Here is a 15,223-nt window from a genome sequence, read left to right on the forward strand (position 1 = left end):
ATTAATGCAGAAATTCTACAGTCTCCTCAGATTTTAATATTTTTATTTCTTTTCTGGCACACCTGTTGTATTCAAAGTGTTTTGCTTTTTGTTTAGTCACAACTGTTAGCTTGTTTGAAGTTGGCAAAAAAAAAAAAAACTCAAAATTTCTTTAGCAGTGAGAGAGAATAGTAAAGAGAAGCCCAATCATAGCTGGTTATGTGAGATGGAAAATGGGGTGTCGTTTCCCCTTTAATCAATCTGAGCACAACTACATACATCCAGGAATCTGAAGTCAGACAGTAAGAATGGGGCACAGATCCTCCTGAGTGCAAGGCTAAACATCTCCAGATGGAATTTCACCTATCCCACTTACCACAACTACGGGTTCCGTGTTTACCGCCAGCACAATTGAGTATCTTTCCATTGCTTCACTCAGTCTCTGTCTTTGAATATCTGAATGTTCTAGCCCTTCACCAAATTCTTTATAATCATGCTAAGGATTTTTTGTTTTACATGGACACATTGAATTTTGATATTGAAAGCTGCGTTTATACAAAATGATTAATTGAAAAACTGTGAAAACGAATTTAAGAGCTTGCAGTAAAAAAATAAACTTGTAGATTCAGAATAGATTTGTTTACTAAAATTGTATCATTTTTATTGCAGAGAAGTATAAAGCATTTGAAGATTGAACTGCTTTATTTCTAATGAACACTCCTCTTTACCTATTAAGTCTTCACAGTTTTTCCAGTGACTATAATTACAGAATCAGTGACCTTATGTCTACTATAATCAAGGAAGCCTTAGATTCACTATGATCCAAGAAACTATTGAAATTGACCCTTTTATACAATACACAAATGTCTTTAGGAAAAGACTCTTGTTTCTAAGAGTCCGTTTTTCTAAAACTCGCATAGGATCAGGCATAAAAGTCCTTTTCTACTAGTACATGTCATAAAGCCTATTTTTTTTGGAAAACAATAATAGTTCATATTCTGTTATCTTATTTCCCCCCATCCAAGCCTTTCAGTGTTTAGGCTCTTCAAAGCATGCACCAGTTAAATAATTTTCTTGACCATGAAAATAGGTTCCATATTGTTAATTAGTTATGTATATATCTTGAGCCTCATTGTAACCCCCGCATTCCCTCTCCTCCTGTTATTCACTGTGCATACCCCATTATGAACCTGTTTAGCTGATAATGAGGATGCCTATAATCATGTAAGTTATCGCAAATATTTGATACAATTAAGAAATGTGGGCTCAGTGAATTCTAAAAGTTAACATGTGATACTGGCTTGTGAGGTTCTTTTGTCATCTAGTGAAGCTTACAGAATTTTCAGTTAAGACATTTAAAAGAGCTATATCCATTAGGCACTTTACTAAACATACAACCTGCCATTACTGAATACTTTGTTAGAGCACAGAAGAGCATTTTCCAGCAAACAAATATATTTATTACATGTACAGCACATATTTGCATGAAAAAGAAAACACTAGCCAAAACATTTTTCTATATGCTTTACTGGTTTCTTGTTTGTGCGCATTAAAGTATTTAATTGCAAAGAGTGCACCAAGGTGTTAAACTTAGACTAGACAGCTGTTCAGCTTTTTCTGTAGTAGCATTAGCAATCTGGCCATTTAACTACTTTAAGATATTTACATTTTATGGCAGGTAGCTGTAACAGCATTTACATATATTTCCTAGTCAGCAAGATGACCATATTCTTTCAACTTTTAAAAATCTCTTGTTTTTAACGGCCTCTCAAAGCCTAGTTGCTATGTCCTCTATGTCACGCTGATAGAGAGGTCCATTCAATATCTGTGCACAAAACCAATCTTTCCTTTACCATCAAGTGTCCATACCTGTTTTGCTTTGCATTCTTATTCAAAAGCTAACAATCTTGGAAAGGGTATAATGTATATTTTCTTGATGGATGTACTTAAATTTTTACTTTGATTTGGCATATTCTTTCCCCTTCCTTTTATAATACGTTATCTTCTCCAAATGAATAAGGGATATGCATTTTCCTTTCTCTTTTTCTTAAGCCTTAGAGTTTAATGTGTAAATGATACTAAAATACAGATATATACTAAATGAAAAGTTTTATTTTTACCAAGCACATCAAGCACCTTTGGAAAATACATACTCCATAAATACTTTGTTTTTAACTGATTTCATTTAAAGATTAGCAAATGATAAGCAGGAGAAGCAAGTCTTATAATGTTTTGAGGCTGTTTTAACTTGTAGTATAAACCACATATTCTGTAATTTCAGCATATATAATTTCAGAATATGTAAATTACATATTCTGTAATTTCAGTCAGCGAACATGTAACAATGTAGACACATGTGACAATGTGGAAGTGTAGTCTTGGAAAAAAAAGGAATGCAATTTGTCAATCCTGATGTTAATTCCTCAAGGCTGTAATGTGACTCCAGTATTGTAATCAACCATGTTATCTTGTTTCCTCCAACATTTAAAGCAACACTTAGAAATGTTTATAAATGACTGATGATTCTCGTTTATCTTTATACAGTTCTGTTGGAAAGAAAATTGAAATTAACAATTCAGACTGATAGTCTTTCCTAGTAAGAGAGTCTTAATTATGTGACAATGTGACTGACATTGCTTAGTTCTTAATGAAATGATTTTTTTAAATATAAAACAAATTCTGAGAAAATTATGTGTTCCCTTTGAATAATTTGTTAATTACTTTAATTATTATTGTTGTTGTTTGCAAAATGTATTTTTGGAATGTTAACCTCTTTAACATACCTGCATACTTGAACTTGTCTTTTGTGTGAGGGCCTTAAAATTCATAATAGGAAGCTAAAGCAGTGAAAGGGAGGGAGAGAAGAAAATGATGCCAAAAGACGGTTTGCAAATTTAAACTCCTTGAATGAACATATCATAAAATGTTGTTGAGACCCAGGATGTCAGTTAAGAATGTTTCTAGGCAACCTTAATTTGCATGCTAGTGTATTTTCTTATTATACAATTTTATTTTGGTATTTGCTAAAAAATAAAAACAAAATAATACCACTACAGAAATTGCCCTATATATTGATATTTGTACTACCTCTTCTCTAGAGAAGACAATCTGTCTTTAAAGAGAAAACACTTTTCAATAAGTAGGGAATTTATTACTCTTACTGCTAACCTTGCTGCAAAGCTAAATGCATAAATTGTTAAAATATACTTTCCCCTTAGATTTTCAACTGTTGACAAAATGCTCTTGTCACCCTTTCATTTCTTCCATGTTAGTGAACTTTTCTTTGAATCAGTTCACAGTTTATCAGGAGACAAGGTAAACATTTAGTATGTCAGTAATCATAGGGAACAAGACAAACTGCAAGGAAATTGCTTTTGTGTGCAATTTGTTATAACATCTAGCTCCAAGTCTGAGAGTAGATTCAGAGATTTGATGTTTAAGTGAAGTTGGCTTGCAAATTCAAATTTTGTTGATCCTTGACTTTTCCTATGGACACTTAGCCATTTACTGAGTAGGATCATCTTGGACACTCATGTCATTGGAACAAACTTCATATCAATGTTTCAAATAAATGAGAATGTACCCCTTATTTCTTTTATATTTCTGCCTGTATTTCTGTCTTTCATGACACTGTTGCATGTTCTTTTCTTTATTAATTATATAAAATTCATTTTTTAATAACTTTATGAATGAAAACATTTTAGGGACTTATGTAATAAAATTTGTTTCATTAGTTCCTCATACCTTTAAACATTAGTTCCTCAACACTTTAAATATTGTTAATGCTGTAACTGTTATGAAGTTACTTACTCAAGCTGTGTCTATAGGGCAGAGAACAGTCCTCTTCTTTTAGATGATAATCATGATCAACCCACTCAATAAAATAGTTGTCAGATAGACAACAAGGATAACTTTTTTGTTGTTGACTTAAGCAGTCAAGTTACCAAAATAGTAAAATTGGTTTATATGAGCAGACAGAGCTACAGCATTCAAAAATTACTTGTTAAAGGTTTCTTTTTTTGTTAAAATGAACTTTCTCAAATGAAACTCATCCTCATGTAGCAAGTATCTCTCTCTACTTGTGGATGGTTTCATACCAAATGCTTCATGTAATTAAGGGACATTATGAGAGGACTAGAAGATACTTCATCAGATAATCTTGACTAAGGGCTGTAACTCCCACTTACCATGAAAACATAAATAAGAGTGAATAGTCATGAGTTTGGGGGAGTCATAGTTACATATGAAATTTTCCTTTGTTTCTTTTGATGTATGTAAAATGTTTGTAGAAAGATGGTAGAAAATGTTATTAATGAATTTAGAGTGTTTGGGGAATACACTGATGCTTCTTTGAAAATTATAGAGTTAAAATGAGGACTATCTAGGAACCAAAATTGGCAGGCCTCCAGCTTTACAATACTTTGTAAGTGTTCTTGGTTATGTTTTGAACATTTGAATTTCTCAACAAATGGCTATGTCTATATTTATGTAGGGGCCACTCTTGCTCTACTTGCATGCCACTTTCACACATCTTTAACTGAGATCAGTGTGAATTCTGTATGCATATGGGATGTATTTTAAGATGCAGGATCATTAATCCTATATTGTTGCATACTATTTTTTATTTTTCATATGCCTTACAATATTTTCTGGGATGTTATTAAAATGAAAGCATTTTATTGCCAAAATAAACCTATGTTGTTATTTCTAATCTGCATTAGCAGTAGAAAAATAATGTAGCAAAAACATATATTGTATAGTACAAAATTATAAAAGATATATATTTTGCCAATAATATAAAAATAGATTGAGGAGAAAGAAGCACATTTGCTATAGCACAAACTTACAACAAAATCCACTGTTAAATTTGGCAGTTGTATTTTTTAAAAGTATATAGATTTAGTTCTAAGTTTTATCAGATTTATTTCATCTACCATCTTTTTAACTTGCTGCTTGATACTTTTCCAGCAATTTACTTCATAGCCTTGCAATCTGTGGATGTAATTTATTTTACTTTATCCCCTTCCATAAAACTTATTAAATTTTATTTTGTGATAAGACTCCTACTATATTTACTGTTCTTATTTCTTCTCCTTCAGTAACAACTACAAAAAGTAACAGCAAGTGAGCTTATAGGGCTCCTCTGAATTTTGGACATGTTTGAAATGTTTTATATTTTTCACAGCCTACAGTCAGAATGAGAAATAAAGATGTCCCAACAACAACAAAAAAGTATTTAGGGATTCTTCAATTTGTTTTGTACTGAATACCATTTTGAAACATAAGTAAAAGCCATTAGCTGTTTTTTTTTTGAAAGGGTGGGGGGAGGGAAAAGCATTAACTTATTAATACTAAAAATAAAAATGGCAAATTGATGTAAAAAGATTTCCCTACTATTCTGAGAGCTGTTGATATCCCAAACTATTGCTATATCTCCAGCTACAAAGTGGAAAAAAAATGCTTTTATCCAGTATTTTTCCTTTCTTTAAATTTTAGTTATTTATTTTGATAATTTACCCCCTTTTATTTTTCTTACATAGGTAAATGTGTAGCATTCTACAAGGCATGCTGGGTAAAATATACTATGCAAATGTGTACAGTGCTGCATGTTTTGTTCTCCCTCTGCTTTAGTGGCTTTAAAGAAAAAAAAAAGTGTTGTTATTTTTGTGAACCAAAACATTTAACAAAGAAAATGCAGAGTGCATGCATATAGTATCCTAATTTCTATGGATTTGTTTTATGGAATTTAAATGTGTACAAACCAACTGCATTAATTTTTTTTCTTTTATATAATAAATGAAAAAAACACTGAAACCAGCGTTATACCTCTCCTTTATATTATTCTAGAGATATACTGAAGATATACCGGAAATCAGTAGGTATATTCCCGTACCTTTTATCCAAAAAAAAAGTCTAAACATTTACCCTCAAAACACAGGTTCAATTAAATGACTACTTCCTGAATACTCTGCTAGGTGTTACAAGTGATTGCAAATATTAGGAAAGAGCTTGTAGTTAAATACATACACATACACGCATGTGTGCATGAAATAGAATATATTACAATGTATGTGTGAAATAGGATTGAATACAATATAGAAAAATAAACTAGATAAACCGTATTGTTCACAAGAAATCCTTATATGATTATTTTAACAATTATCAGAAGTTTCCAAAGGTATTTTGTACCTGTAAGAATTCCATGGATGGCATACAGCTTATGACTTGACATTTCATGTGCTCAATGTCAAGTGTCCGTGCTATGACTTGATCCGTATTTGACTTTTCTCTCATTGCAGTGCACGAGAAGTTCAAAAGAAATGTGTACTATGTTGACTATTACCACTGTATTAGGATTATACAGTGATTTATTATAGCCAGATTACTTCACAAGCATTATCACATTTGATCAATCTGACCCCCCTGATGGGAAATAGGCAGGGCATAGGTTATTAGACAACTAAAATGAAGATGCCAAAGCTCATTGTAGTCTTTCTCTCTAAAGTACTGTTATCTAAAAATACATATATTAAATGCTTTTGGGCTGATAGTCATCTGAAGCATACAAAACAAGGCCTGGAATACAGTAAATAGTGACTGAATGAATGGTACCTGGGTTATTGGAGGTGTACTATATAAGGCTACCCCAACTATCAAGGCATTTCAACCAACAATCTGCAAGTCCCAACTGGAAGAACTGCAGCTCACTGCAATCACTCCATCAACCTGGCCCTGAGGCCACCTTTTGCATCATCAGTGTATCTCCACTAATGAGACTGGTTGTAGAGAGAAGCATCTTGTTTGTCCTGTCATACAACATGCAGATTAGCATAGTGGTTAGACTGTGGCCTCTAACCCTTGCCTGGGTTCAAAGCCTAGATCCAGCAGTAACTAGCTAGGAGTTTGGGGCAATCACTTAACTTCCCTGTGCCTGTATCTATTTTGGTAGAGTGATTTTTCTTTTGGTTATGGGTCATGTTTTCATATTTCTTTGAATGTCCACTAATTTTTTTTTATTGGATTCAAGATATTGCAAACTTTCCACTGTGAATGACTTGATCTTGTCTTCTTGATCTGTAAAGAACTTTGGCCTTGTTTTGATAAACAACTGTGAATTAGTTTGATCATTTCAAGGTTTGTTTTTAAGCTCCTTTAGGACTGGTCTAGAGTAAGGGTTATCCTTAGGCTAGTTTAGCTCCTCTTTTAAGATCTCTGGGTTGTCTACTGAATGTCCTATATATTCTGTGTGTTCTCTTCACACTGGCTGAAGGGAACTCAAATGATTCCTGGCCCTTTGTAAACTCTGGTAATTACTTATTTTACAGCTCCCCTGTACTTGTTTATTTCCTTTAGTCATTACTGGCTAGCCTCAGGGGGTTTCATACTGGTTTTATACTACACAGGTACAGATTGATATGCAGTCAAAGACTCAATGCCTCAACCTATGTAGGTTTCAGGAGCTTTTCTCTGGATAGCTTCCTTCTTTCAATCCCTCTGCTTTACAAATTCTAGTAGCCTTGATCTCTTGGAATGCTGAGCTATGTCTTCATCTCCAGGGAATTGCCAGACTCTATTTGAGTTTCCACTCCCTCTGTAGCTGGCTGGAATTGCCTCCAGGCAGAAAATCCACATAATAATAAAACTTGTCCCATTTGTGTCTCTTATGAGGGATCACAGTCCTTTGTTGGGTGTGGGCCGAAAACAGCTGTTTTCTATATTTTGTACAGTTTCCTATTTATTAGTGGTAGGATGGTAATTCCAGACCATCCCACTCTCCTTTACATGGAAGCAAAATTCTCTCCAATGACATTTTGCATATCACTATAATCATGAATAAATGAGTCTTTAAAAAGTCTCATAAGGAGCCTGTTTTTACAAATAGCTTCATACCACCCAACAAACATTCCCAATTACTTCTTTAGTAGTTCCAAATTTGTATTTCACCCATGGATCCTACAGTTGGACAAGATTGTATTAGGAAAATTTCTTCTCCCCCTGCCCGCGCACCCCCACCCCCGCCTATTTTTTTCTTTTTTGAGACACTTAGAAGATAAGCTGGGAGACCATCTCCCAGGTTATAAAATATGAAGCCCTAACTTCCCAAGTTAATATGGATATGACACCCATTTAATAAGTTGACAGAGATGTGTGGGGAGTTTGCAAAAAGTTTTAGAGCTGCCAAAAGCATTACCTACAGTGGGCAAGAATGGAAATAGTTGTTTTTCTAAATAGCCTAGAGAGTACTTTCTTATTTTTTTAGGAACTTATTTATTTATTTTTATTTTTGGCTGTGTTGGGTCTTCGTTGCTGTGCGTGGGCTTTCTCTAGTTGCGGCGAGCGGGGGCTACTCTTCGCTGTGGTGTGTGGACTTCTTATCACAGTGGCTTCTCAATGCAGAGCATGGGCTCTAGGCGCGTGGGCAGTTGTGGCACGTGGGCTCAGTAGTTGTGGCTCATGGGCTCTAGAGCCCATGCTCAGTAGTTGTGGCTCACGGGCTTAGTTGCTCCGCAGCATGTGGGATCTTCCCGGACCAGTGCTCGAACCCTTGTCCCCTACATTGGCAGGTAGATTCTTAACCTCTGCGCCACCAGGGAAGTCCGAGAGTACTTTATTATGTAAATATAAACATAACAACCCATAAATTTAAATGGATTAATATAGTAATTTTCTTTCCCTTCATATGTTTCCTCTAAACTTTGTTTCATAATGATAAGTCCCAAAAGAAACCAAAGGACTTTTTCTTTAACAGTTGTTTAAAAAGAGACATGTTTCAGCCCTCAATGCTGCCCTTTGTTTCACAGGTACAAGTTTGCTTACAGACAACTACGAAAAACTGTAGACTGTCTTGAGGTCTTACTTAAATAGGTTATTTTTCTATGTATTGAGATGAGATAGTGTATGACTAGGAGAAGTGGTGTGGAAAGGTGGAGTTTATTGCTGATTTTGTTTCATTTCATTTAGCTCTTGCACATGGGGGGCAGAGCAGTTCAAAATGTCTTTTACAGCTCCCGCACCTTTTTCTTTCTCTTTTTACCAAAGTTAAAGAGAATAGAAGGGGTTGGAGCTGTTTCTGGTTTCTTTGTGGAAGGGAAGAAGTAAACAACCTCAGTTTGTTTTCCCACTCTTGCCTCTAACAAGAATAGAGACTAATTATCATTGTTCTCAGATGATCTGGAATCGAAGAAAGACCTTAGAGACAAACGCCTCTGCTGCTCAAAACAGCTTTAGTGGCCACTAAAAATTTTTAAACACGGGAGTGAACTCATCAAGATAGTTGTTTCGGGCAAGATTGATTTGAAAGTGAAGGGAGTGGAACGGGAACAGCCTTGAGGTGCAGGACGGCCATAAGGCGACCGCTTAGGTAAGGCCACCCTTCAGGGCGTCCAGGTCAAGAGATTTGAGAGATAGAGGTATTCAGCTTCCCTCAGAGCCCCTGATGGAATGCCGTGTCTTTGAAGGCCAAGACGTGGGACTTTTGGTGTTCTGTGCGTGCAGGGTTGGGGATGGGCACTGGGCACTCAGTGACATGTTCACATTTTGGCTCTGTGTAAGAAATGCAGAAAAAAACAAAACTCGGCGGGGACGCCAAAGCAAGCAGCCCAGAGCCACCTGCCCCAACCTGCAGCCCGCATTGCCTGGATCCCGTGGCTCAGTCCCGCCGCCTGAAGGTCGTCCGGCTTGGCACAGCAGCTAGGGCCAGGCGAGTGCCCTTTCCCAGACCCCGCCCCTCCGGCCGCGCGCCTGCGCCTTCCCGTGGCCTCCGCCCCGCCCCTCGCCTCCCCCGCTCGCCCGCTAGTCGCCGCCTCAGCTGCCCGAGAGGAGCTGGGGGAGGACGGTGGCCTGCGAGGCTCGCCGCAGACAACGCGGCGGCGATGTCCGCGAGTCAGGCGGGAGCCGCGGCGGCAGCGGCGGGTCCTCGCGCACGACAGGGCGTCCTGGGCTTCGGCCTCCCTCCGGTTCCTAGGAAGCGGGCCGACGGCCAGCGCGGGAGCAGCAGCGGCAGAGACGGAGGCTCCGGCGCGTCTCTCTCCTCCCCTTGAGCCTGAGCCGGGGGAGGCCAGGCGGCCGGGGTGGCTGGAGGGGGGTCCGCTGCCCGAGAATGGGAATTCTCTTCACCAGGATATGGAGACTGTTCAATCACCAGGGTGAGGGGCTCGGGCCGAGCGCGTACGGGTTAGGGAGAGCGTCAGCCCTGGCCGGGTGGGTGGGGGTCTCCGAATACTTCCGGAGTGTGGGCGGCGCGGTGGCGCGCGCTCTCTGCGCTGGGTGCGGGCTGCTGCGGCTGCGGGCCTTGGGGCTGTTCGCTTCCACTCCCAGCTCGGGAAACTCCCGACTCGCAGCCCTTTGTCTTAGGACAGCTTCCTAAGAAATCATGCCTCAAATACACCCATTGCTCCGATTTCGATTGGGAGTGGAGAGGGTTTCTTGCCTCACGTCCGACGCCCCTGAGTGGCCCCACTTGGTCCACGTTTCAGTCCTTTTTCCTTCAGCAGTTGGGTTTGCACAGCACTGAGAAATGCTGGGTTTCTCTGGGATGAAGGTTACAGGTTGTGGCCCCAGCCGCACCGCTGAGCCCCCGAGGATTGCAGAATGCGGTAAAACCTGAGGAATCGCTCTTGGCTTGACCAGTACATTTAGGTTTATGAGCCTGCCCTCCACCTCCACCCCGCCCTTCCCCGCTTTGGGGAGATTCTTCTGCATCCTCAGTAGTGATGGTCCTCTCTCCTCTTGCCATATTGATATCTGTGTTTAAGGTTAAGCTTAAGGTCAGTTTCCTACTCGTGTTGCTTATTTTGAGGTTTTGGGGGGCTGGATTAAAAAATGGTAAAGTGTTTCACCGAAAGCACTTAAAAATCATATCATATGAAACGTTTGTTAACTGTAGATAACGACTAAGTTACCAGGTATGGAGTGTATTATAAAGAGATGCTTAAGTTCGTCTAAACTCAAGCATTGCCTTGAACTGCATATCAGATTTGTTGAAATTTGTTACAAAATAAGTGTAAAACTGGGGAAAGAAGATACAATTTTAACAAAAAGAGTCCATAGTCATTAAGATACACTATAGTTACTGGTGTACTTTTGTTCTTTTTAATTCAAGTAGGGTGATTCATCATCCTGGCTGTCAGTAACTTAGTTTGTGTTTTTCTCTTGTGTAAGCTGGTGGTGGTGTCACAGCCCAAAGTTTTCCAGTAAAGACTTAAATGAATGGTGGCATCTATTATGTACAAGCATCTCCGCCTCCTCCTTCGTTATCCAGCTGCTGCTGTAAGAAGGCGATTGGGAGGGAGCAGAACTGGAACTTGTGATCGATCTCTAGTGTATCTTTTAAAAATATAAAGATGATAGTGTCGATCACATGATAGTGAATGGAAGAGCAGTATTTCAAATGATTTTCAAATGATATGGAGAATTTTCATAAACTGGAGAAAGCCAGTTCTAATCTACACTGTCTCTGGCTAGCTGTTTCTGTTGAGAGAAGGGTGAGTGGGAGCCAGTCACTTAACCTCTCTGGGTCCGGGTCTCACCTAGAACAGCAGGGATCTTGACTGTGTGACTGTGGAGCCCACAGATCCTAAAAACTTAATATGTAGGTCTTAAGAATTGAAACTTAACATTGCTGTAATACTGGTGGTGCTTATAGTAGATAAGATCTATTCTAGTTTTTAAATCCATAATTTTGTATTATTTTTAGCAAAGCTAGTATTTCAACTCTGCTGTGAAATTTAGAAGGGCTTTGCTTGTTAATTGAGCTCTAGTCCTGCAAGAAAAATTAGGTATTTCCACTTTCTATTTTGAGTCAATGATAAAACTATTTGTCTCTGTAACTTAAGAATGAATTAGAACTTTGCCAACAGCTACTTGCCAGTAGTAAATAATGATGTGTGCTTTGTTACCACTAGCAATCGCTGAGTAGTGTTCTTATTACCTGTATTTTGTGGTAATTTTTGACTGGACATTTATTTCAGTGTTGGGAATTAATAGTAAGAGAAATTAATGAAGTTAAGTTCTAAAAATTTAGATGTCAATATTGTGAAAATGTGAATAAACTATTTCTCTCCTGTTAAATGATGTGGTTGTCTTATCAGCAGGGTCACTTTAAAAAATATTCAGCATTAAATCTAATGTCAGGTACTTGTTGGTCTTTTTAGTTCTGTATTAAACTGGGTATGTATATGTGTGTTAGATATATCTTGGATGCTTTATTTTACCTTCAGAAGATACAGAACACAGTCCTATGTTCTTTTCACATAAACTGTTGGAAGGAAGTTTTGGGGGATTGCAGAATTTGCTATGCTGATGAAACAAACTGTAACATCTCTCTCTCTCTCTCTCTCTCTCTCTATTTTTTTTGAGCTCCCTTTAAAACAACTCTTTCAGTTTAAGCTTAAAATGTGAGTACACAGTGAAACCTAATTGCATATTGCTCAAACTTGAAAAACCAGAGGTTCCATTTAGGTGATATTTAAATCAGTAGGGTACAAACTTTGTCCTAGATGCTGTTGTATATATCATTTTTAAAAGTTTCTACAGTCCTTGGAAGTAGTTATTCTTTTCTCCTGAAAAGAGGAAACTGAGGTACCAGTGGAATGATTTTCCTAGACGATGCAACTGGTAAATGCCAGAGTTAAAATACTGCAGAAATATGCTGCTGACACTGGTCTTAAAGAAGTGACTGGCATCATTTTTTTGTATGAAATCCCCTCCCCCCCCAAAGGTGTTTCTCAGTTACTAAACTATAAGTGTTTACAACTTTAGGACTTCGAAGAGTTGCCATTAGTATCTTTTAGTATAGAAGGACTTACGATCAGTACTCGGTTTGTTTATTAAACACGTATTTTGAACACCTATTTTGTGCTGGAGGACTGTTCTAGATGGTGGGGATAGACAAGGAACAAAACAAACAAGACCCCCTGCCTTTATGTGGGGAGACAGAAAATAAGCTAACTTCATCTTTATAGATAAAATAATAGCAGTTAATACTGGCATGCAACGTTAGGTTCTACATGTTTCATGCAGTTTAGTCTTAATTGATTTATTCTTAACCACAACCCTGTGAGGCAGATATTCTCCCCCATTTTAAAGGGGCAAAGAAACATTAGGTACCTTGCTTCAGGCACTACAATTAAAAGTGATAGACCTTTTAGATAGAGATTTTAACCAGGATAGTCTAGTGCCTGAGTTAGTGCTCTTGAAACAAAACAAAACAAAACTTCCTTTGTATAAGAAGGATTCGTGTTAGATAAAAGGAAGAACTTTCAGACACTACTATGAACTATGAAAGAAGTTGTGAAGTTTCCTCATGGATAGCCTTGTTTCATTCTTCCGATTGGTTCTTAGGAAAGGAATGATACGTTGTGAATGAGTTCTGGACAAGCTCCCTGTGCTGCAAGACCTGGTGCTGGGAAAGCCACCTCTGCTTCTGTTGTTTTTTTTCATTGTGTGGGAATTCAGAAGTGCAGAAGAGTACATATAGAAGCTGAGTAGCCAAAGGGGTGAACTGTGCCTGCTATTAAAAATTTTAGCTCCAAATTCACCCTTTTTGCATGCTCTGTGGATACAGAACTGGGTCCTTTAAGTATTTTTCTTTTGCCCTTTGGCACGGTGTTAGGCTCTGTCGGTAGACAGCATTGGAGGGACCCTGAAGGAGGAAAGGATTTTTCTTCCTGGATATGGCGTGCTGCTCAGCAGGGTCTGTCCTGCTCATGCAGTGTGGACATCTCGAGTGGCTGGCTCTTGCACTGTGTAGTGGTCAGCAGCCCCTTCTTCTAGCACCCACTTCGGTTGGTCTCAGAATGGAGGCCCTCCAGTGAAATACCTCCCAATGAACAGTTTTCCCCAGCATCCTAGAGGGAGGATTTCCAGAAAGATCCACTGGCAAGTTTGCTTAGCTACTTCTCTGACATTCAGTGAGCCCTGGCCCGGCCCTCAGCAAGGTCTGCATCTCAGTCCTGGGGAATTGGGGGAAGCTCTCAGCCCTAGAGATAGGGAATGCTCCGTGTATTTGTCATTCCTTTAATCTTTAGAGTTACTTCTTGTTAGCCAGTCCCTCATTACTCCAATCTTCTGTAGTACTTATTTTCTTTAAATTAAACTTTGAAAGTTCAAATTGCTATGTGGTTTATGTTTCCTAATTGGATCTCTACTTTTGCCCTGTATAATTGTTACTTTTCATTCAGCGAAGTTTTTTCCCCCTGAAACTTCACTACCATTGCTATAAATCGCAAGTTTATTTTCAAACTTTGTTTTTTATTGATGATACTTTTAGATTTTGCAAATTGAATTTTTAGTATGTAGAGACTTGATTAGTTATCTCCCTTCTAACCTTTATGTCTTCAAAATCTGATTTATTTATTCACTCATAGTTTATTAAGCACAAGCTTTATTTTAGGCTCTGTGTTAAGGCCTGAGAGAACTGTAGTAAACCTGACAGAAATGGATTTTTTGCTCCATGTGAGACAGAATCCACGGGGCTTAGTGATAGTTTGGATATGAGGTGAGAATGAAGAATCAGGAGGACTCTCAGTTTATCTGCCTTAGTATTTGTAGTATTTGTGTTTTCTGGCTTTGGTATGATTCACAGAGATAGAAGTCCTCCAGGATGACAGTGACATTTCTTTTTGCTTAATTTACTGACTGGTAGCTGGTAGGAGATATATATATATATATATATATATATATATATATATATATATATATAGACTCTTAGAACCTGGCAGTAAACAGAACTGCTAGGCTGCCTGCGTATATCAAAAGGAAGTGAAGAAGGGAAACAAGCATTTTCATGACAAAACAGTAAAGTATTGATTGGGAAACTAAAGTCTAAGTGATAACTCAAAATTCCATCCAGGCACTGTGACAGTGTATAGTTGTTTTGGCTTATCTGAGAAACTGCAAGAATGCTATGGCATAGATATTCTAGAAGAAGAACCATACTAAGCAGTAAACTTGTCATGAATCACATGCATCAAAGAGTTGGTATAACCAAGAGTTTTATTACATTTTCCCGTAATAGCATCTCTTTGTATACATATTATATATTCTATGGAATGTTTGTTTTGAAGTGCATTATAACAGTTTTTAGCTACAAATTTGTGTTTTTCATAGAACATTGTTCTGGTAATGAGAGACACAAGTTGGGGTGGTGAAAGAACCTAAGGATAGTCAAAGGAAGTTGATTTAGTATTAGAAAGTGTGAATAATCTAACACTATTGTTGGGGATAAACTGGCTCTTCACCATTG

General features: G+C 38.0%; 1 protein-coding gene across 4 annotated transcripts in view; it reads left to right on the forward strand.

Moving 5' to 3' along the window:
* Window positions 1–9,790: 9,790 nt before the first annotated feature.
* The window catches only part of ARL5A (ADP ribosylation factor like GTPase 5A), a 34,873-nt gene continuing 29,440 nt past the window's right edge, over window positions 9,791–15,223 (forward strand). For all 4 annotated transcript variants that reach the window (XM_060152890.1, XM_060152889.1, XM_060152888.1 and 1 more), the window contains exon 1: window positions 9,791–10,124. In XM_060152890.1, the coding sequence (XP_060008873.1) occupies window positions 10,079–10,124 (46 nt within the window). In that variant the 5' untranslated portion in view covers window positions 9,791–10,078. The remainder of the gene's footprint in view (window positions 10,125–15,223) is intronic.

Source organism: Lagenorhynchus albirostris, chromosome 6 (assembly GCF_949774975.1).
Source record: "Lagenorhynchus albirostris chromosome 6, mLagAlb1.1, whole genome shotgun sequence".
NCBI classification, from domain to species: domain Eukaryota; kingdom Metazoa; phylum Chordata; class Mammalia; order Artiodactyla; family Delphinidae; genus Lagenorhynchus; species Lagenorhynchus albirostris.